The sequence below is a fragment of the Trachypithecus francoisi genome, unplaced genomic scaffold, assembly GCF_009764315.1.
Source record: "Trachypithecus francoisi isolate TF-2019V2 unplaced genomic scaffold, Tfra_2.0 Contig00101_ERROPOS395535, whole genome shotgun sequence".
NCBI lineage: Eukaryota > Metazoa > Chordata > Mammalia > Primates > Cercopithecidae > Trachypithecus > Trachypithecus francoisi.
The window spans coordinates 193,247-217,997 of NW_022680473.1; the positions used below are offsets into that span (position 1 = coordinate 193,247).

General features: G+C 43.8%; 1 protein-coding gene across 1 annotated transcript in view; it reads left to right on the top strand.

Annotated features, from left to right (window-relative positions):
• Nucleotides 1-246: 246 nt before the first annotated feature.
• Nucleotides 247-24,751, top strand: part of MXRA5 (matrix remodeling associated 5) — a 33,951-nt gene continuing 9,446 nt past the window's right edge. The window contains 5 exon segments of the mRNA XM_033236428.1: nt 247-851; nt 3,530-3,745; nt 17,064-17,193; nt 17,427-17,817; nt 22,069-24,750. Of these exon segments, the coding sequence (XP_033092319.1) occupies nt 805-851; nt 3,530-3,745; nt 17,064-17,193; nt 17,427-17,817; nt 22,069-24,750 (3,466 nt within the window). The 5' untranslated portion in view covers nt 247-804.

A 24,751-nucleotide genomic window follows, 5' to 3' on the forward strand; every position in this document is an offset into this window, starting at 1 on the left:
GTCGCCAGGTCGCTCCCCCCATCCCTCCGCCCCGTCCCCGGACAATACCCTCAGACTCTCCGAAAGTCCCAGCCCTCGCCCTGCCCCTCGAAGGCTCCCCACGCCGGAAGGGAGCCGTTCCACCTTTCAGGCTAGAAGACTGGCAGGGGGAGGGAGGCGGGCGCCGGGGAGTCCCGGAGAGGCGGGAGGGCGTGGCAGCGGCTCTCACGTTGCAGCCCTGCCTGCAGCTAGCTGGATGCCGGCGGGGCCAGCCTGCTCCTGTCTGCACACGGGCTGGGAAGAGCTGCCAGAGAAAACGCCGTCTGGCCGGGAGAAGCGTAAACCCTGCTCCTTCTCTCTCTCCTGAAAGGAACGGAAACGTTCCCAGCGCTGCTTAGGCGCTCTCCAAGCGCGGACTCAACTGCGGCTCTCACCGCGCTCCCTGCATCTCGCCCTTCCCTCCTGGGTCCCCGGACTTCTCTCTGACAAAGAGCCCTCCTTCCCCGAGCCGCCTGCGGTTCTTGTTACGGGAGTGGGCGAGGCATGCCCACCCGGGCCCAGACGCAATGAAGACGCGAGAAGAAGGCTGAGCGCAGAGCGGCGCGGCCAGGGTCCCTTGGCTCGGGCCCGCGCCCCGTCTCCCCGGGGTGGGGCAGGGTGGGGGTGTGCCGAGGCGTGGACTTGGGGAAGCCTTGCAGTGCCGGGAATAAAAGGGCGCCGGCTAGCTGTGCCGCGCTGGGAAGCAGAGCTGCCTCACCCCCGGCCCCGGGAAGGGCATGACCCCGGCAGACTCCCGGCAGTGACTCGCGCGCCCCAGCCCGGTGGATGCTCTTGGCGCACGGCTCCCGTGTGCGGCGGCTTCCCAAGGACAGGTGAGGACACAGGGTGGCCAGGGCGCCCCAGGGCTGCCGTGTCTGCCCGCAGGGGGTGAAGGGATTTGAGACACCCAAGGGAAAACTGGGGGTAAAGGACCTGCATGCAGGTAGATTGCACCGTTCCCCAGCACTGTTTGAAGTTGCTAAGAAATCAGGATACCTGAATTCCTGCAAATTTAAGTAACTAAAGATCAGTTAGGGAGGAGAGCCGGATCTTGAAGGAGGATGCACTGAATAGGTCTAATTAAGCCCAGACATCCCATGCCTCCTTTCCTCCCGCTCCCCAACGCGCTCCCCATCCCTCGCTCTCTCTGGAGACCTTCAACCCCGCCATCCCGCGTTTCTAGGAAGCTGCCAACGGAATTGCTAAGTGAAGCCCACTCTGCTCTTCCAATCGGTGGGGGAAAGGGCACTTGAGGAGCCTCTTTCCAAGTTGCTCAGGCTGTGGCTACTTCAAGTCTCCTCTCCCTCCTCTCTTCCCCCACTCCTTCCCCGCCTCTTTCCTCCTACCCTTACCCAGGCTTTCCCTGGAAAGGGGACAACCCAACGCCTAGAGTGAGCTGAGCCATGCAAAAAAACCGGGACAGTCATCACGCAGATAGAAGGGGTTTGATGTCCAAGTCCCGGGCGGTGGGGACTCGCAGGGTCACCCCAGCCGCGTTCCGGGAAAGCGCGTAATTCACCCCGCAGCCAGCTCGACGCGACTCAGCGGACTCTGGAAGCTGGCCAGGGGCTCAGGGCTGCCCGCCCGGCCACTCCAGGTTGTCCGCCCCGGGCCAAGAAGAAAGTAGACGGCCTCACGCCCCCACCCCTGCTTCCCGAAGGGATTCGCAGACAGTCTCTGGCGGCCTAACTGGCGCGTGGCCGCTTTCTCCTCGGCGGAGAGACCCGACCCCGCGTCCCTGGGATTAGGGTTGTCTGGGGGCGAGTTTCCTGGGTCTCCCGAGAGGTTGGTGCCGGGGAGGGGGCGGAGGGAGGCCGGACAGGGAGTTGGGGCTGAAGAGTCCTCTGGAACGCCCGGGCCAAGTCCGCCCGCAGGCACAGGACGCTGGGGACTGGCGCGGCTGCCCTTGGAACCAGCCCAGCGCCGAGGTCAGGCGCGCAGGCAGGGGCGGGGAAAGCCGGGGCTCTGGCGAGAGTGGAAACCCCGAGGACTTTTGCAGAGCTGCAGGAGCCGGTTTGTTCCAGCGCTCAGAGGCGGAGCCCGGAGTTGTTTTTTTGCAAAGCTACCTGTGTGCAATCAGTTCTTTATGGGCAGCTGAAGGGAGACGCGCCCCCGGGCTTAAGAGGATTTAACATTTTCTAGGTCACTTAAAGGCAGGGAAAGCTACAGGTTTGGGATGCTCCTGTCTTATAGGAAGGGTTTTAGATTTTTATTTTTATGTTTTGAGACGGAGTTTCTCTCTTGTTGCCCAGGCTGGGGTGCAATGGCTCGATCTCGGTTCACCATAACCTCCGCCTCCCGACTTCAAGCGAATCTCCTGCCTCAGCTTCCCGAGCAGCTGAGATTTCAGGCATGCGCCACCATGCCCGGCTAGTTTTGTTTTGTTTGTTTGTTTGTATTTTTAGTAGAGACGGGGTTTCTCCATGTTGGTCAGACTGGTCTCGAACTCCCGACCTCAGGTGATCCGCCCGCCTTGGCCTCCCAAGGTGCTGAATGACAGACGTGAGCCACTAAGCCCGGCCTGGATTTTAGAATTATTAATCAGCAGTTCGCGCTCGTTCAGAACCCGGGCGAATGGGCAGGCGCGTGTTTGCTGTGTATCCCTATTTACTTTCCATGTGTGCCACTATTTTTAAGTGAACGCCATTCAAGAGATGACAAAAATGTTAGATGACACAAGCATTGCCAGGGCACGAAGAAAATGATCACCGCCATTCTAAATGAAGTAGCTGATGCAATCTAGCATTTACCCGAGCTTTTCCATTTTTTAGTGACTCCATTTTTTTTGTTTGCCTGAATATATTTCATAAGCAGTCCCTTCCTGTTTATTGAATGATCAGAGGTTTCCCCAGACTTCCTCCCCGATTAACAGCAACTCTAAATCATCAGAAAAACTCTCTGGCTTTTCCAAGACAATAATAATAATAATAATAAAGATAGTAAATAAACCCAGAAACAACAGGATGAATATCCTTCTAGCAAATACCTCTTCAAGCTCTTCAAGAAGCTAGAATTAAAGGTTTGAGAAATATCATTAAAGGAAAGAATAGAATAAACACTTTTCTTGGGAAGTTTTAAATTCAAATATATGCAATATATAATAGCTCAGTCGTTGTTGGAGGCAGAAACACAATATTTTATTATTTCTTTTATTATAGAAACATAAATATAAACCTCTCTTTTTCTTGTTTCTCTCTCTCGCTCTCTCTCGCTCTCTCCTCTCTCTATTTCATACCCACAATTACAGAGTGCAAGATAGATTTCCAATTCATAGTATCCAAGCCAAGAATCAAGACTATATTCTATAGTCATGATTAAAGTGAATGGTGAAAAGTTTAGAAAAAATAATGTTTCATCTTTCTCAATTCCCATGGTTTAACCATCACTACAACACATCGTGTGAAGTCCTGGGAAGCTTGAAACCCTGATGCACAATTCAAATTTAAAAATTGCCCACAGGAAGTCGGTGCTACCTGTGAATAAGCGCATCTCTTTTCTTGTTCTACCTCAGGTATCCGAGAATCAGGCACCCCGACAAGATGCCCAAGCGCGCGCACTGGGGGGCCCTCTCCGTGGTGCTGATCCTGCTTTGGGGCCATCCGCGAATGGCGCTGGCCTGCCCGCATCCTTGTGCCTGCTACGTCCCCAGCGAGGTCCACTGCACGTTCCGATCCCTGGCTTCCGTGCCCGCTGGCATTGCTAAACACGTGGAAAGAATCAATTTGGGGTTTGTACCACCTTCTTCCCGAACCATTCCACTGTTAGTGCGTGCGTCTTGATCTGGTTTTGCATGTTTGTATGTGCATTTACTTAACTTCATATGTGCATTTCCTCTGTGTAGCTCTGTCGAGAATTATGGAGCTGCAGATGGGCAAAATAGAGAGGAAACGTTTTAGTTATGCTAAATGCAGCTTTTTCGATGATTATCTGAATATATCCATCAGCTGCCACTGCTGTGAGGTCTTCCAACGAGCAGCATGAACAACTTTAGAGTTTGTTGAAAAATTCCCTTGATACCATTTCTTTAATACATTGTTGAGGTGAATGAATGAGACACACACTTAAACATATGAAGATGATTTAAATAGACCAGCAACGATTTAAGAATAATAAAAATAAGCAGAACATCTGTGCCATTTTATAAGTCATGTAGATGATAGAATTGTGACTTTGAGGCAGTAAAAGAATTCCTGCAGATTTTGGCTATTAAAAATATCAACATCTTTTTAAAAACATATTTTGATGTGGGGTGCCTGGTAAAATTTTAATATATTGATTTCATTTTATACACACGAATGTTTCATGGACTTAACTGTTAGTTGCATGATCTACAGGTACTCAACTGCAATTTTAATAGTCAACAATCATTTGGAGTTCTTCAACAAAATATATTAGCTACTTTCTAGAGTCTATCCCCAGAACAATTGATTAAATTAGTGCCTGAGAAATATCCACCATGGAGATGTTTTAATAAAAATAAAATGGTCGGATTTGAGCCAATGCAAAATAACTGTAAATGTACCTGGACATCTTATAGAACAAAGTTAAAAAAAAAAAAAAACTCCCATCTATTGACAGTGGTAGAAGAAGAGAATGAAACATTGAGGGAGTAAGATGGAAATTTCAGTGGTAGATTCAGAGAATGAAACATTGAGGGCGTAAGATGGAAACTTCCCTACTGACAGTGGTGGAACAAGAGAACAAAATGTTGAGGGAATAAGATAATAACTTCCCTAACCCATGGCAACAGACTATTAAATAGGTTTCTCAATGAAATGCTGTTAGACTCTAGGAGTTGACCATCTGAACATCCAACCACAACGATGATAGCTCATTGGGGAAAACAGCTTGGCGTTGCCAGAGGAGGGAATAGTAACATGTAAGCCAGCTTCCCTTTTCACAATCTTGTCGTTTATCAGGACACATTTCTTGTGTAATGGAAGTAAGAAAAAGGGAAGAGGTGCTAAAGCCCATTTTATTTATTTATTTAACTTTAAGTTCCAAGATACATGTGCAGAGTGTACAGGTTTGTTACACAGGTATATGTGTGCCCTGGTGGTTTGCTGCACCTATTGACCCATCCTCTATGTTCCCTCCCTTCACCCCCCACCCCCCAGCAGGCCCTGGTGTGTGTTGTTCCCCTTCCTGTGCCCATGTGTTCTCAATGTTCAACTCCCATTTATGAGTGAGAACATGCAGTGTTTGGTTTTCTCTTCCCCTTGTTAGTTTGCTGAGGATGATGGCTTACAGCTTCATCTATATCCCTGGAAAGGACAAGATTTCCTTCCTTTTTATGGCTGCATAGTATTCCATGGTGTCTATGTACCACATTTTCTTTATGCGGTCTATCATTGGTGGGCATTTGTGCTGGTTCCATGTCTGCTAAAGCCCGTTTGAATCCTGGGGGATGGCGCATGTGATATTTGCAGAACAGAAAGTGGAGCTTTAACTGTAACTTCTTTTTCTTCCGCCCTTGGGGTGCAAAATGGCTCTGTCTAGGAATTGTTTTTTATACATGAACCATTTTAACACATGGTCCCACTTGCTGGGATTAGCCACCTCGTCTCTCAAACCCGGCACCTTGGCAGGTCCCATGCTGGGGGCACCATCAGCCAGGACTTGGTAGAACCCTCTAAAAAGCATGGGGCTGATGCAAAAAAAATATATATATATGTATATATATTGAGGTACTTCCTGCACAGCAGGTTTGCGTGTTTGTGTTGGGTGTTGGGAAGGGGGCTATCAGGCTGGAAATGAGGGTGGAGACAGTCCCTGCATGCACCCTCCCCAAAGAGGTGATTTGTTTAATGGCTTGAGACTCATAGCACCAATAAGACTATTACCTCTGAAGTTGTTTGCATCTCATTTACAGTTTCTGGGATGCTTTTCTTCCCGTTCATTTTTAAACTGAAGTACTTTGTGAGAGCAAAACACAACTAACCTCTAAATCACAACACCGTTTCTGATGGTTTCATTTTAAACAACTCACAATAAAGATTGACTTTAACGTGGGAATAAAACAGACATACCAACCTGTTAGTGTTTCTTTTTCCTGTTGATGCCAGTAATATCTAGAGACAGTTTTCTGTAATATTCAAAAGAAAAGAAAAATATAAAAACCCTAGAGAATCACTTCACTGTATCAACATATATACCTCCATCTGGTTTAATTTGTGACAGGAATTAATATACTACTTGAAAGAATCACTAATAATATCATAGTAGCATTGTTTTAGAAAAATCCATCTCAAATTAGATAATGAGTCTGGCATCTTGCATCTTTTTGGGGAAAAAGACTGAAGCAAGAGCAATGTCTAACAGATAGAACTCAGAGACTGATCTGTGTTTTAGCAGTCTGGAGAAAATATAAGACTCTCAAGGAATAAGGAATTGTTGGCCAAGTGTTCATGAAACCTTCTATTCCCACACAGCTGTTTTTAGGGTTCTTTGTCAGCATTGCTGTTTCCGGCTTGGACAAGCTAAAAGCATTTCTGAAAATTGCTTTCCAAATATTTTTTTCAGGAACCAACAACATAGCATCCACTTAGAGATGGATTTACAGACTCTTAATGTTTTTTTTCTCTTGATTAAAAGACTGGTTTTGATGAGATGCCTTTCTGCAGCTTCAACAAGGGCCATACTTGCCTATTCTATTTTAAGTTCTGCCTTGTGATATTAACCGGAAACTTCGACATAATTTTGCAAATACTGTCTGCCATAAACATTTCACAGAGTTGGTTATATATTCAGTGATTGCCAATCAATAGTGATGACGGTCGTCTGGAATGTAAGCCAAAGGGCTAATGAGCCACGGAACTGCACTTCATGCAGGGTCATCCCAGTCTCCAGTTAGATTCTGTTCCCTGAGTGTCGTGCTCATTTCCCAGACTCTCTGCTGATTTTTAGAAGGATGCAAAAAGGGGACATGTATACCCTCGGGTTCTGAAAGGGGGTACTCAGGTGATTCCCCAGGCTTGTGTCTGTTCCAGAATATCTACCCCATTCTCACGTCTGGCATCCTTGGCATCTGCATCTACAAGCTCTCTAATGCCCCTTGAAAACAAGCAGGGGGGCCCGGCGCGGTGTCATCCCAGCACTTTGGGGGACCGAGGAGGGAGGATCACGAGGTCAAGAGATGGAGACCATCCTGGGTAACACGGTGAAACCCCGTCTCTACTAAAAAATACAAAAAATTAGCCGAGCATGGTGGCGGGCGCCTGTAGTACCAGCTATTCCGGAGGCTGAGGCAGGAGAATGGCGTGAACCCGGGAGGCGGAGCTTGCAGTGAGCCGAGATCGCGCCAGTGCACTCCAGCCTGGGCGACAGAGCTAGACTCCGTCTCAAACAAAACAAACAACAACAACAACAAACAAGCAGGGGAAAGATGACAGGGTCAGACAGGTTTACTGAGCTGATGTGGAACCCGTTCCAGACTTTGGGTGCCTTCCCCAACAGGGGGATTTATTCAGATGTGAAGGGAAATGAACCAGTATTGATCCTTTGTTCCTATCTTCCCTTCTTCTCCACCTTGATAGTTGTTGTCATCAAATTTCTCAGGTTAAATTTGACATTCAGCTATCCATGGCTTTAGTAAGAGCCATTATGTTTTTCTCAATCTCTCTCTCTCTCTATTATCTATCTATCATCTGCCTATTACCTGTCTACCTACCTATCATCTATCTCTATCATCAATCAACCAATCTATCCTCTACCTATATCTATATCTATATCTATATCTATATCTATATCTATCTATCTGTCATGCATCTGCCTCTCACCTATCTACTACCTATCATCTATCTCTATCATCAGTCAATTTATCTCTCTACATACCTATCATCTATCTATCAATCTATTGATCTATCTATGTATCATCTGTCTGCCTATCACCTACCTATCATGTATCTCTATCATCTATCTATTGATGTACTGATTCTATCTATCCATCTATCTATCTATCTGTCTATCTATCATCTATTAATCTACCTATCTATTCTCTATCATAAATTTATCAATAATCTATCTACCTACTTATCATCTCTATCAATCTATCTCTATCATGTATTCTATCTATCTATCTATCTATCTATCTATCTATCTATCTGTCTATCTACCTACCTACCTATCATCTATCACGTGTCTATCATCTATGTACCTGTCATCTATCTCTATCATCTATCAATCTGTCTGCCCATATATTACCTATGTATCTATGTACCTATCTATCATCTGTCTGCCTATCTACCTATCTATCTGTCATCTGTCTGCCATCTATCTATTATCTATCTATTGTATCTATCATCTGTCTGCCTATCTATCTATCTATCTAACACCTATCTATGACAATAGTTAGCAACAATGGATGAGTTGACCCTGGAGAACATTTGGCAACATCTGGAGACCTTTTTGATGACCACAACTATGAAAGGAAAACATATCACACCCTTGAAGTAAAATGTGCTGAGGAACATCCAGCTGTTTCTGACCCACTTCAGAAACTGAGCCTCAGAACCCTATCTCCTCTGTCTGAAGATCTGCCTCCTTCCTCTGGGCTCTGTTCAGGTGATATTATTTACTCCCAGAGCTCTATTCCATTGGTTGGTTGGCCAGTCTTGCCTGAACGTGCATCTTGGGTCTCCATTTTGGTCTTGAACCCTATTCTCCCCTTAGATTCTTACAAAATTCTCAAACATCCCATGGCAAATACAGCTTTGAATTCTTTCCCCAACACCTGTCTCTTCCAGCCTTTGCCATCCAGCAAATGATAGAATCCATCCACTTGCTCCCCTCCAAGCAGAAGTCCTTCCCCCAAGTTTGTCCTCATTCTCACTCCCACCACTCAGCAATGCCTGCTGGCTCTTCCTCTAAGTACATTTGGAAATGTTCTGTGTGCCTTCATGTTACTGCCACACCTGGTCATGAATCCAACATCCCTCAATATCCCTGCAGGATTCACTGCATTTCTGCCTCCTTCTCTTGCCCAGCTCTGACACGTTCTCCAGGTAGTGGCCAACATTGCTGTTTTAACACATATTCAGTTCATGTCACTCCCTTACTTAAACCCTCCAATCACTCCCTTTTGCACTTGGTGTGAAGAAAACATAGTCCTTCCCATGTCTTCTCAGCTCTTAGTAACCTGGTCCCTGACAATCTCACCTACTCACCTGATACCATTATTTCCCCTGCTTACTGTATCTAGCGAAATGTCAGCATCCAAGAAATGGAAAAGGATTTTGATGCTGACATCAGTTCCCTTCTGTGTGTTCACCATTCCAGACAGATTACTAAATCTAGAATCCTAAATAACAATAAAGAAAGCACATCTGCCCAAAGATTATCTATGATTAGAGCAGGGTTTCTTCACCTCAGCATAACTGACATTTGTGGTACTATTACCATTTTGGATAGGATCATTACTTTATGTGGTTGTCCTGTGCATTGTAAGACTTTGAGCAGCTTCCCTGACCTTCACCCATTAGATGCCAGTAGCACCCCCTTCCATAGTTGTGATCACCAAAAGTGTATACACATGATGACAAACGTTCCCTAGAAGCAAATTTACCCCTGTTTGAGAACTACTGCCATAGATAGACAATAGAGAGACAGACAGATAGATGATAGAATGATAGAGTGATAGATTGATAGATAGGATGATAGACTGATAGATGATAGAGATAGATGATAGGTAGGTTGTTGATAGATAGATAATAGGATAATAGATAGATGATAGATATGATAGAATGATAGCTAGATAGGATGATAGACTGATAGATGATAGAGATAGATGAAAGGTAGGTATGTTGATAGGTAGGTGATTGGATGATAGATAGATAGAATAGCTATACATATATAGAAAGATGATACATAGATGATAGATGCCTTGGATGGATAGATAATAGATGATAGATAGATGTGATGGATACACAGATATAGATAGATAGATGCCACGGATGGAACAATAATAGATAATAGATAAATAGATAGATATATGTGATGGATGAATAGACATATGATAGATGCATAGAGAGATAATAGATAGATGATAGGATAATAGGTAGATGATAGAATAATAGCTAGATAGGATGATAGACTGATAGATGATAGGGATAGATGAAAAGTAGGTATGTTGGTAGGTAGATGATATGATGATAGATAGATAGATGAATAGATAGAGATACATAGATAGACGATAGATAGGTGGATAGATAGATACAGAGATACATAGATACATAGATCGATATGATGGATAGATAATAGATGATAGATGTGATGGATGATACATACATGATTGATAGAAAGATGGATGTGATGGATGGATAGATAATAGAAGATAAGTAGATATGATGGATGAATAGATATATAATTGATATATAAATGATAATAGATGGATGCTTGATAGATAATAGGATGATGATGGATTGATAGAGAGATAGATAGAGAGGATTATAGATTGATAGATGATAGGTAGGTAGGTAGGTAGGTAGATAGATACAGACAGAGAGACAGATAGGCAAATTTGCACATGCTAAGGTAAGGTTACCAAATTTCTGCAATCTTGATGTTTAGGACTCAATCAATCTGGGTTGTAGGGGCCATCATGTGCACTACAGGATGTTGAGCAGCATCTCTATAGAGATCAAATCAATGGCCGTGCCATAAAGCAGGCAAGTTTGGTGAGTCTAAGGAACAGAAAGATGGCCAATAACTCTGAACTTTATGGCAAACAGCAAAAACCAGAGAGCTAACTAATTGTCCACCATGGAATATTCTTCTAAAATGATGAGGCCATGCCCAAGTGGACCAAGAATGAATCACTGGAAATAGAAGGAGGCATCTTGGAGCTGAGAGTTAAGAAAGTGAATGAACTGTAAGTCAACCCATAATGGAGTGAAACACTGAGGCAGCACCCAAACCAAGTTCCTAATCAGGGTCAACAAACCAAACAGTGGGCTTTTGTATAAAGCAATGAAAATCTCTGGGTGTCTTCCTCTATTGGGAATGCCTTGCCCCAAGAGATGTGTACACGGTCACATCCCTTTGTTTCTTAAGCCCTATTTCAAGTCTCAGCTCCCCAGAGAGCTCTGCCCTAGACATCAGCCCAGCAAACCCCTTCTACTCTCCTTTCTGTGCTTTAATTATTTCCTTATGAAATTTACAACTAACTGAAATGATCTTTTTCATTATTTTTACCCTTCTAGTCATCCTTCTTGCTAAGAGAGCTGAGCCCTTGCCTATTCGGTTGACCCACCCAGAATAGTAAGTTGTAGACACACAAAGCTCAAATTATAGCTGTGATTGAGTTGGAGAATGAATCCATGCATGTAGAATCTGTAGCAGACATCGTTTCATATTTAGGGAAGTTCAAATAGCATCTGCCTTATTTTTCCTTTTATTTCTCCATCTCTAAAAGCATTAGAGCTTGTTTTCAGAGCCCACTACATCCTGAAGGCACATACAAAGCTGACCTGTACAATGTTTTTGCAATTTTTTAAAGTAAAATTCAAATGATATGGCATTCACCCTTGTAGACTCTACAACTCAGTGCCATTTAGTACATTCAAACTATTGTGTACCTATCATCTCTATCTTGTTCGAAACATTTTCACCACCCCGAAAGGAGACCCATATCCATTAAGCAGTCATTCTCTACTCCGTCTCCTCCTCCAGCCTTTGGGAACCACTGCTTTGTTTTCTGTCTCTATGAATTTGACTATACTGAACATTTCATATACACAGAATCATACAATAGATCAGCGGTCCCCAGCCTTTTTGGCACCAGGGACCAGTTTCATGGAAGACAATTTTTTCCACAGACAGGGTTGGGGAGGGGGTGGTTTTGGGATGACTCAAGTGCATTACATTTTTGTGCACTTTGTTTCTATTATTATTACATTGTAATATACAATGAAATAATTCTACAATTCACCATAATGTAGAATCAGTGGGAGCCCTGAGCTTATTTTCCTTCAACTAGACAGTTCCCTCTGGGGGTGACAGGAGACAGTGACAGATCATCAGGCATTAGATTCTCATAAGGAGTGCGCAACCTAGATCCCTCGCATGCGCTGTTCAGAATAGGATTTGTGCTTCTCTAAGAATCTAATGCCATTGCTGATCTGACAGGAAGTGGAGCTCAGGTGGTAATGCCAGCAACGGGGAATGGCTGTAAATACAGATGAAGCTTTGCTGACTCACCCACTGCTCACCTTCTGCTGTGCAGCCTGGTTCCTAACCGGTCCAGTACTGCTCTGTGGCCCGGGGTTTGAGGACCACTGCAACAGGTGACCTGTAACGGCTTCTTTCAGTGAACAACAGGTTTCAAGGGTCACCCACATGGTAGCCTGTGTCAGAGCTTCATTCCTCTTTGTAGTGTGCATCTTGAGCAATGAATATTGCCACTGCGTAGTGATTTTGCAGAAAATCAATTTAAAGAGTGAAGGAGAAAATGTGTCAGGTAGACTTCTACTCTCTAGTCGGTGACTCTGAAACATAGATTTAGACTCTCTTTGCTTTTCACTCACGTGCATTGCATTTTTCCTCATGGTTGGTATTTCAGTCAAACAAAAACCTGTGAACAATTCTGAGGATGCCATCGGCAAACTCATCCTGTAAGACTTTCTTGGCCCCCTCTTGTGTGCTAGATCATTTGTGCTTGTGTCTAAATAAGAAGAAATAAGGTCTTCTTTTAAAAACAAAAATGGCGGCCGGGTGAGGTGGCTCATGCCTGTAACTCCAGCACTTTTGGAGGCTGAGGCGGGCAGATCACCTGAGGTCAGGAGTTTGAGACCAGCCTGGCCAACATGGTGAAACCATGTGTCTACTAAAAATACAAAATTAGCCAGGCATGGAGGCACACGCCTGTAGTCCCAGCTACTCGGGAGGCTGAGGCCAGAGAATTGCTTGAACCCGGGAGGCAGAGGTTGCAGTGAGCCGAGATGGTGCCACTGCACTTTAGCCTGGGCGACAGAGGGAGACTCCATCTCAAATGAATAAATAAAATAAAACAAAAATAATAAAAAATAAAAAATGGCAACTTAGTATGGTCATTATCCATGATCGGCACTTCATTTACCCACAAGATGGGAACGAAAAAACCCTGCAAACACAGCAACAGCAACAATAAAGTCCCCGTTATAGAGGAAGGGAGACTCATGGAAGACACTGAGTGCATCCAAGAATACACAGTCACCATGGTAAAATACAGGTGTCTTGAGACCAAAGCTTCACCTTGCATTCAGAGACTGAGGCGGGAGAGGCTAGCAATATCTACTTGACACTTTATTTTATTTAGTGAGTTGAAACATATGGAATCAGGCTGCAAAGTTCCTTGAAAGACAACATGGCAAAGAATGAATTAGAAACGTACCAGGTAGATTTCTACTCTGGAGTCAGCTGAAATCAGGTCTGAAATTGGTCACTTGAGTGTCTCTGAGAAGAATCATTGAATGGACGTGTTTACGAATACTATGATTCCTGTATGATTTTTACATTATTCATATTATGTATACATTTTTGAACATCTGAATATGTTTTCATTGAATGTCTTATTCATATAACATATTGCTCATTATTCCCCTGCCTAACTACATTTTAGTTGCCATTTTTAACTCACAGATTTTTATCATGTCTCTTTTGTGTCTTGCTTGGCTGTGACTTTCCCTTTGATCTCCCTGGTGTCAGCCTTGTTGTACCTATTCCCTCCAGAAACTCTGTAGCAGTCCTTGACACAGAGCAATGTCTGAGTGGCTGCGACATTATGTCCTTTAACCCACCCATGGCTCTCTGGAAAAAGAATCCTCAGCAACATTACTAATGAAGAATTTGAGCTTCCAAAAAGCTTGGTAACTTCTCTGGGATAGCCAGCAGGCAATGTGAAGTGTGCCTGACCTCAAAACATGAGGCCTGGCCAGGTGTGGTGGCTGACACCTGTAATCCCAGCACTTTGGGAGACGGAGGCGGGTAGCTCACTTGAGCTCAGAAGTTCAAGACCAGCTCGGGCAACATGGTGAAACCCCATCTCTACTAAAAATACAAAAATTAGCCAGGTGTGGTGGTGTGTGCTTGTAGTCCCAGCTACTCAGAAGGCTGAACTGGGAGGATGGCTTAAGCCCAGGACACAGAGGTTGCAGTGAGCCGAGGCTGTGCCACCACACTCTGGCCTGGACACCAGAGCCAGACCCTGTCTTGAGAGACAGCGAGAGAGCAGGAGAGAGTTTTCTATGCTTCTGTCTCACCTCTACACACCGGGACCCCCATTCCCCACCCAGCTTGCAGGATTCAATACCTTCCTTCCCCTTTATTACACTCCACAGGGAATTGCTGAGCTCATGATTGGAAAAATGCACCTCTTTCTTCTCTTATGTGGAATTTTACCCACTGAGGAGGTTCATGGTCCTTAACATGAAATAAAACTTCATGCCCTTGAATTTCACTTATCTTTGCAGCATTATATTTTGGGGAGTTTTGTACCATGATTCCATACATTTGAATTCACTAAATAAAATACAACGTCAAGTTGATATTGACAGCTTCTCCCACCTCAGTTAGCAGTGTCTGAATGCAGGTTGAAGCTTTGGTCTCACGATGCCTGGATTTCACTCTCACTGACTATATTCTTGAATGCATTTAATGTCTTCTGGGAGTCTCCTCTTCAGTAATGGGGACATTATTGTTGTTACTGTGTTTGTTTGTGGCATGTTTAAGTTCCCATCTTGTTTTAATAAGACCAAAATACCACTAGGTAATGGCAAAAACACTTTGGAATGGAACATTGCGTGGCTTAACCCCCCCTTTTTTCCCATTCCTTGAAAATTTTGGAAAGTTTCTTTTTTCTCTCTTTCTCACTTTTTTTTTTTTTTTTTGAGATGGGGTTTTGCTCTGTTTCCCAGGCTGGAGTGCAGTGGCACAATCACAGCTCTCTGCAGCCTCGACCTCCTGGGTTCATGTGGTCTTCTCTGCTTAGCCTCACCAGTAACTGGGACCACAGGCATGCACCATCACACCCAACTCATTTTTGTGTTTTTTGTAGAGATTAGGTCTCACTATGTTGCCCAGGCTTGAACTCCTGGACTCAAGTGATCCTCTCGCCTCAGCCTCCCAAAGTGCTGGGATTACACGCATGAGCCGCCATGCCCAGCCTGGAAACTTTCTTGAATCTCAGTTTCTGCTGTGGAAAATTAGCCTGCTTCATGGGGTTTAGGTGATAAAGGGCAAAAAGTAATACAAAGAGGACAAGGCTCAATTCCAGCTAAGTTTCCCACCTTCTATGGAATCCAAAGCATGTTCATAAGGTACACAAATAGCTATGAGCCCAATTCTTTTAATATTTTACCTCTCACCAGTGTTAAATAAAGCAGAGCTTGGCTGACAACACACTGGAGTAATATACTAAAAAGAAGAGTGGAAATGTCATCTAATCAAGAAGAGAGACCCACTATATATGATTGTTCACTGACTACATGAGTCAAAATGATGAACAGGAAATAGGATCATCTTCTACTATATTTTCCCCATATGCCATATTGAAACTATACAACATTATTTCAATAAGGTGGGATGCATTTAATTCCATCTGATGTTTTCTTTGCATAAATTGTTCTTAAAGAGAAGAATGCAATTATGAAAGGAGGTCTTTGAAAAGTTGGATGCAATCAAGGTGAATGGTTTTTGAAAGTAGAGCTTATAAATTTCCTGCACTCAAAAATTTGTAGCTGAAAGGAGCTTCCTAAGGCTGGGTCTTAGGGGAGTCACATCTAACCTGGTGTTTCTGTTGACTTTGGAATTGTAGTCCAGGTTTGGGCACATATGGGTATGAGAAAATTGGACCATGCTAGCCTCTGCTGCATTTAGCTATGAGCTATTCACTTATGTTCTCTGCTAATTGATTTCCTTTTATTTAAGTGACAAGGAGAAGCAATGGATGATATCAGGCTAGATGTATTATATCTCAGCAGAAACAGTGATTTATGGTAACAGCATGCAGGCTTTTCTATTCATTTTTCAAATTGCTTATCCAGGGGTCAAGTTTAAGCATTGTTGTATGCTATTACCAATATGGCAATGAGAAATTTCTAAATTGGTCAGGAAAGTATCTTGACAATTATATACACAACAACAAAATACCAAACATTTCAAACAAAAAGAACTCCTCTTGAGGACAGGTTACAGGAAAAAACAAAACAAAAAAAGAAACCTAGCGTGTCTACAAGTAACTTTGCTCATCCATCAGACATGGCAACTGTCCATGGGAAATAAGACTGTCGGTGTCTGTGGTCAACGTTTCTATTTGGCCCTTAGCGTGAAGCTCTCTCCTTTCTTGCCATATGCAAAGCAAATTCCAATGCTGTGGATTTGCCCGTCCCTGCTAGCCATGTGTCCCTTTTTATTACTGTCACTTCAGCACAGAGTTTCCAAGACGCCTCATGTTGAATTCTAAATCCTACTGATGGACACCAAATAGCCTCCTGATCACATTAGCATATTCCAAGTCAAAGTTCTCCATGAATGTTCCTTAACAGAACGAAGACAAATAAATATGTGTCACTTTCTTCTTGACCCCAGAGATAGGGACACAAAGGGATAAACATCTTTCGGAATGGCACCCCTATAACCTCAGAATCACTATTTCATAACCAGGTGCAGTGACTCATGTTTGTAATCCCAGCACTTTGGGAGCCCAGGCAGGAGGATCACATGAGGCCAGGAGTTCCAGACCAGGCTGGGCACATATCAAGACCCTGATTCTACAAAAATAAAAAAAAAATTAGCCAGGGATAGTGGCCTGTGCCTGTACTTCCAGCTACTTGGGAGACTAAGGTGGGGGGATTGCTGGAGCCTGGGAGGTGGAGGCTGCAGTGAGCTACGATTGCACCACTGCACTCCAGCCTGGGTGACGGAGTAAGATTGTCATAAATAAATAAATACATAAATAGACTCACTATTGTACTAATTTGCTCTTGGGCAGGCTAGAGAATGTTTCCCATGTGGGAGTTAAGTATTTGCTATTTATTTTCTTAATAATAATAATAATTATTACTATTCCTTAGGTTTAATAGCATACAGGCCCTGTCAGAAACTTCATTTGCAGGACTGACCAAGTTGGAGTTACTTATGATTCATGGCAATGAGATCCCAAGCATCCCCGACGGAGCTTTAAGAGACCTCAGCTCTCTTCAGGTAAACTTGCGGCATTTGTAAATGTCACTAATTGCATCCTCTAAGACCAGTAATATAGAATGGGAACTATGTCATTCTCCTTAATGATCAATAAAATGGCTATTTTTTGACATGAAAGACAAGTTTCATGTTACTACTCTCCAGCCCGTTGTACTGGTTTCTGTTTGGGGCTGTGGCTTTTAAACTATAAACAGGATCCTTTTGTTTTGTTTTGTTTTCCCCTGCCCTTGTAGGTTTTCAAGTTCAGCTACAACAAGCTGAGAGTGATCACAGGACAGACCCTCCAGGGTCTCTCTAACTTAATGAGGCTGCACATTGACCACAACAAGATTGAGTTTATCCACCCACAGGCTTTCAACGGCTTAACGTCCCTGAGGCTACTCCATTTGGAAGGAAATCTGCTCCACCAGCTGCACCCCAGCACCTTCTCCACGTTCACATTTCTGGATTATTTCAGACTCTCCACCATAAGGCACCTCTACTTAGCGGAGAACATGATTAGAACTCTTCCTGCCAGTGTGCTTCAGAACATGCCGCTTCTGGAGAATCTTTACTTGCAGGGAAATCCGTGGACCTGTGATTGTGAGATGAGATGGTTTTTGGAATGGGATGCAAAATCCAGAGGTAAGAAGAGAGGAGAGCAGACCACTCCTGGCTGCACATTCTTTTATCTTTTTGGAGACGTTCCTTTCTCTAAGGTTCTTATATTGACTTATTCATCTCGCCTTGGATGAAATCTGAGCACCCAATCAGTAAGATAGGAACCCATACTTTAAACGTTACCACTTAAATGTTAAGCCACCTTCATTCCCCAATGCAAATGCAGTTATCCCTTTGTGAAATGTAGTGGTCAGTGTAATCAGTTACATACAGGTGATGTGGGTTGCCATGGAATGGGTATCTGGAGAATCATGCCAGCCTTGAACTGCAGCTTAATGTGGGAAACTGGGACTGGGGAGGGGCTGTGAATGCATGTTCCATGAGAAAGCTACAAAGGATGCTTGGAAAAGAGCAGGCTGGTGAGGAGTGGCTACAAGGTCGTTATTTTACGGACAGGGAAGCGATGCTCAGTATTGATCCAGAGAGCTATGGCAACAACCAGGACTTACGTGTAGCAGTTGCCACAAAGTAGATTGTGATTTCTTCCTTCCTTCCTTCCTTCCTTCCTTCTTTCCTTCCTTCCTTTCCTTCCTTCCTTCCTTCTTTCCTTCCTTCCTTCCTTCCTTCTTTCTTCCTTCCTTCTTTCTTCCTTCCTTCTTCTTTCCTTCCTCCTTCCTTCCTTCCCTCTTTCCTTCCTTCTTTCCTTCCTTCCTTCCTTCTTTCCTTCCCTCCTTCCTTCCTTCTTTCTCTCCTTCCTTCCTTCTTCTCTCCTTCCTTCCTTCCTTCTTTCCTTCCTTCTCTCCTTCTCTCCTTCCTTCCTTGGTTCCCACCTTCCCTCCTTTACTCCTTCCTTCTCTCCTTCCTTCATTCCCTCCTTCTCTCCTTCCTTCCATCTTTCTTTCCTTCCCTTCCTGCTTCCCACCTTCCCTCCCTTGCTTCTTCCTTCCTCCCTCCCTTTTTTCCTTCCTTCCTTCTTTCCTTCCTCCTGACTTCTCTCCTGCCTTCCTTTCTTCCTTCTGTTCTTCCTTTCATCTCTCCCTTTCTCCCTCCCTCCCTCCATCCCTTTCTTCCCTTTCTTCCTTCCTTCTTTTCTCCCCCTTCTCTAAGCCCTACTTTGCAACCTATCCCCATCCTCAGATCGCATTGTGTTTACCGTATCCTGGATCTATTTCCTCAACTCCATTCTCACAGCTGCTGGCCTGGGTCAGGCTCCTTTCCTTCTCTCTCTGGTAGGAAGGGGGAGCATTCTAAACAAGTGTCCCCTTGGCCTTGTCAGCCCTGTTTTCCATCCACTCTCTACAAAGCAGTGAGAACATTTTTGCAGAATGTGCATCCAGCCAGGCCACACCTCTGCGTAACTGATTTTCATTGCTGTGAGGATAAGATGCACATTTGCACATTCCCTCCAAGAAGTCTCCACACAATGGTCGCTCCACCTGTCCCCACTATCCTCTAGCATGGTGGTCCCATTGTCCTACTTATTCATCTATTTCTAGCCACACAGTCTTCCCGTCTGTTCCTTGCAGCTTCTAAACTTATTTCCAACTCAACATCATTAGATTTGCTCAGTTGCCTGCTTGGGAGTCTTTACTGCTAGACGTTCAAGAGGCTTGCTTTTTCTTAGCTTTTAGAGCTTCATTCCAAGGGACCATCAAGCAATGGATGGAGGAAAGACAGAGGTACACCCACGTGTGAATGGTATTAACCAGAAAAGACACACACCTCCTCCACTCATATTCCATTCGTGAGAACCAGTCCTCACACCCCAGTGAATGCAAGGGAGCCTGAAAATGCATTTGGATGGCTATTTTGTAGCATTAGCACTACATTATGGATGTGGACCCATAAAACTTTGCTGGGCAAAGAACCATCTCTGCTACTGTCTGGAGATGCGCATGCATGTCTTTGTGTGTGCATGTCTATGCATGTATGTGTGTGCGTGTGTGTACATCTGCATATGTGTAGATTTGCATGTATGTGAAAGAAACCCAAGATTTTAAAGTATTAAAGTTAGTCTTATATAGTGAGCCTTTCTGCAGATTGCAATCCCAGAATCTTTCAGAGAGTTTCTGTTAGACTGTTCCATAGCAGTGTTTCAGCCCACAGCTTATACACAGGTGGTGGAGCTTCTGCAGGTGCTCAGAAGTCACATCAAATGTGATCAGAATTCGCATCAGATGTGCTCAGAGATTACATTAGAGCTGATTCTCATCAAAGTTTGGGTGCCAGGGGACATCTGCTTATAGGTTACAAAGTCACAGTCATTAATCCTGCCAGACATTATCTTATGTGCAGAAAGAGGCAGGGGCTAGGAGCATTGAACTCATCTTTTCTAAAAGTGCAGTGATTCAGGCAAGAGGCATGCGGGCCTGTGCTCCAGCCTACTCATCCTCTTCAGGGCATTCATTTAGAGGCTGTGCTCATTCCCTGAACCCTGAAATTGAGCTGGCCAAGGGATTTGGGAAATGCTGCTGATGTTTGCTGGTTGTCTCACAGCATGTATGTGTGTGGGTGTGAGTGTGAGTGTGTGTATGTGTGTTGGGGGGAGACGTGCAAAACAATCCTATTTGCATGTTGAGGGTTTACTTTGGAAGTCACACAGAAAACCATGGTCAGGTGGGCAAAAGGAAAGATGGCAAAGCCAGTTAGGAGTTTTATAATTCTCCAAGTCATAGATGAAGCAGTATGACTGGCTTCTTCCCAATGTGAATGGGCAGAAGTAGGCAGAGGACTATCAAGAAAAACTCCTGGTCTTCCAGTTTCCCCAAGCAGAGAGAGTATGCCATCATTTACTGAGATAGAACAGGCACGAGACTCTACATTTAGGTCAGGGAGAGAATATAAGTTTGTTTTGTAGATGTCAGTTCGAGGAGCCTTCATGCTATCTAAAAAGACATATAAAGAGGCAATGGGGTGTGGAACTCAGAGAATGTGTTTGGACTAGAGAAGCACATACGGTAGTCATCACTGGCGGGTGGATGGTAATTGGAACCACACATGTGGGAGAGACCATTGATGCTGAAGCAGACCAGGAAGGAAAGGGGCTTAGGACCAAGTCAAGGAGGACCCAGTCAGCAAAGATTCAGGCAGAGGAGGAGGAGGAAGCAGTGACTGAGACTGAGCTGTGGCCAGAAAGGATGAAGAAAATTCCAGAGATTTCATATGCAGGAGACTAAGAGGACAATGTGAACTCAAAAGCAACCCCTCTGCGAAGTGTTTACTATAGAGAGAGTTATAAATATAGATATAGTTACCTAGATACATACATATTGATTATATATACATTATATATTATAAATTTATCCATAGAGAGTTATAAATACAGGTATAGTTACCTATATACATACATATTGATTACATATTTATATATAAATATATAAATTATGTATTGTATGTTTATAAATTATTTATAATATAGATATGCTGATTATCTATTTATAAATATATGTACATCTATAAATTTATATATTTTTATGTAACGATTAAAAAAAGTAATATGATGTGATACATGCCAAAGATTCTTCCTTTTACCTGAAAATGCTTTCACGGTTTATATATTTATATCCATATATATTTATATATTATTTATATATATTTAGACATAAACATTGATTATATGTCTATATATCTACATATTAATATATACTTATAGATATATCAATATATGTTTATATATCATGAGAGATATATATCTATATATTATATAAAAATATATCTATTATTTATATATATATTATATAAATATATCTATTAAGAGAGATACATATTTGTATATATTGATAGATATATTTCAAGATTTTTTATATATAGGTATATATATATCAAGATGAAAAAACAACGAAAAGTAGATATGATGTGATACATGCAAGATTCATCTTTTTACCTAGAAATGTTTCCCCAGTTTGCAGTTACTTATATAGATTCTCCTAAACTTTCACAGAAGGTACATTATATAATGTCTGTGAGTGAAGTTGTTTACTTTAACTTAGAAATGCTTTTTAAATACCTGTTAGTAAGTATTTTAAGGTATTTTTAGGTAAAAATTATTATTAATGGTTAAGCAGTTATAAAGCACCCGTTAGTTACCACACAGTGTGCTAAAACTGTGGTTTAACATGAAGCCCCAAAGGCAACTCATGTATAGGATTCCTTGGTTATAGGATTACAGCTGGGTGATAAAGACACAAACATAGGCTTTATTCTCTGGCCATGGGTAAGGCGTGCCATTTTTTGGCTCCTTACCCTATTGAGTGTCTATTTGCTTATTTGTTTTAGGAATTCTGAAGTGTAAAAAGGACAAAGCTTATGAAGGCGGTCAGTTGTGTGCAATGTGCTTCAGTCCAAAGAAGTTGTACAAACATGAGATTCACAAGCTGAAGGACATGACTTGTCTGAAGCCTTCCATAGAGTCTCCTCTGAGACAGAACAGGAGCAGCAGTATTGAGGAGGAGCAAGAACAAGAAGAGGATGGTGACAGCCAGCTCATCATGGAGAAATTCCAACTCTCCCAGTGGAACGTCTCTTTGAACATGACTGACGAGCACGGGAACATGGTGAACTTGGTCTGTGACATCAAGAAACCAATGGGTGTGTACAAAATTCACTTGAACCAAACGGATCCTCCAGATATTGACATAAATGCAACAGTTGCCTTGGAATTTGAGTGTCCGATGACCCGGGAAAACTATGAAAAGCTATGGAAATTGATAGCATACTATAGTGAAGTTCCCGTGAAGCTACACAGAGAGCTCATGCTCAGCAAAGACCCCAGAGTCAGCTACCAGTACAGGCAGGATGCTGATGAGGAAGCTCTTTACTACACAGGCGTGAGAGCCCAGATTCTTGCAGAACCAGAATGGGTCATGCAGCCATCCATAGATATCCAGCTGAACCGACGTCAGAGTACGGCCAAGAAGGTGCTACTTTCCTACTACACCGAGTATTCTCAAACAATATCTACCAAAGATACAAGGCAGGCTCGGGGCAGAAGCTGGGTAATGATTGAGCCTAGTGGAGCTGTGCAAAGAGATCAGACTGTCCTGGAAGGGGGTCCATGCCAGTTGAGCTGCAATGTGAAAGCTTCTGAGAGTCCGTCTATCTTCTGGGTGCTTCCAGATGGCTCCATCCTGAAAGCGCCCATGAATGATCCAGACAGCAAGTTCTCCATTCTCAGCAGTGGCTGGCTAAGGATCAAGTCAATGGAGCCATCTGACTCGGGCTTGTACCAGTGCATTGCTCAAGTGAGGGATGAAATGGACCGCATAGTATATAGGGTACTTGTGCAGTCTCCCTCCACTCAGCCAGCCGAGAAAGACACAGTGACAATTGGCAAGAACCCAGGAGAGCCGGTGACGTTGCCTTGCAATGCTTTAGCAATACCCGAAGCCCACCTTAGCTGGATTCTTCCAAACAGAAGGATAATTAATGATTTGACTAACACATCACATGTATACATGCTGCCAAATGGAACTCTTTCCATCCCAAAGGTCCAAGTCAGCGATAGTGGTTACTACAGATGTGTGGCTGTCAACCAGCAAGGGGCAGACCATTTTACCGTGGGAATCACAGTGACCAAGAAAGGGTCTGGCTCGCCATCCAAAAGAGGCCAACGCCCAGGTGCAAAGGCTCTTTCCAGAGTGAGAGAAGACATCGTGGAGGATGAAGGGGGCTCAGGCATGGGAGATGAAGAGAACACTTCAAGGAGACTTCTGCATCCAAAGGACCAAGAGGTGTTCCTCAAAACAAAGGATGATGCCATCAATGGAGATAAGAAAGCCAAGAAAGGGAGAAGAAAGCTGAAACTCTGGAAGCATTCGGAAAAAGAACCAGAGACCAATGTTGCAGAAGGTCGCAGAGTGTTTGAATCTAGACGAAGGATAAACATGGCAAACAAACAGATTAATCCAGAGCGCTGGGCTGACATTTTAGCCAAAGTCCGTGGGAAAAATCTCCCTAAGGGCACAGAAGTACCCCCAGTGATTAAAACCACAAGTCTTCCATCCTTGAGTCTAGAAATCACACCACCTTTGCCTGCTGTTTCTCCCCTGTCAGCATCTCCTGTGCAGACAGCAGCCAGTGCTGAAGAATCCTCAGCAGATGTACCTCTACTTGGTGAAGAAAAGCACGTTTTGAGTACCACTTCCTCAGCCAGCATGGGACTGGAGCACAACCACAATGGAGTTATTCTTGTTGAACCTGAAGCAACAAGCACACCTCTTGAAGAAGTTGTTTATGAGCTTTCCGAGAAGACTGAGGAGATAACTTCCACTGAAGGTGACCTGAAGTGGACTGCAGCCCCTACACTTATATCTGAGCCTTATGAACCATCTCCTGCTCTGCACACCTTAGACACAGTCTATGAAGAGCCCACCCATGAAGAGACAGCAACAGAGGGTTGGTCTGCAGCAGATGTTGGATCCTCACCAGAGCCCACATCCAGTGAGTATGAGCCTCCATTGGATGCTGTCTCTTTGGCTGAGTCTGAGCCTGTGCAATACTTTGACCCAGATTTGGAGACTAATTCACAAACACATGAGGATAACATGAAAGAATACACCTTTGCACACATTACTCCAATCCCCACAACCTGGGTTAATGACTCTAGTACATCAAAGTCATTTGAGGATTCTACTATAGGTGAACGAGGTGTCCCAGGCAAATCACATTTACAAGGACCGACAGAGAACATCCAGCTTGTGAAAAATAGTTTAAGCACTCAAGACACCTTACTGATTAAAACAGATATGAAAGAGAAGTCTCAGACACTACAGGGAGGAGATATGCTAGCGGGAGACCCCACACACTCCAGAAGTTCTGAGAGTGAGGGCCAAGAGAGCAAATCCATCACTTTGCCTGACTCCACACTGGGTATAATGAGCAGTGTGTCTCCAGTTAAGAAGCTTGCAGAAACCACAGTTGGCACCCTGCTAGACAAAGACACCACAACAGCAACAACAAC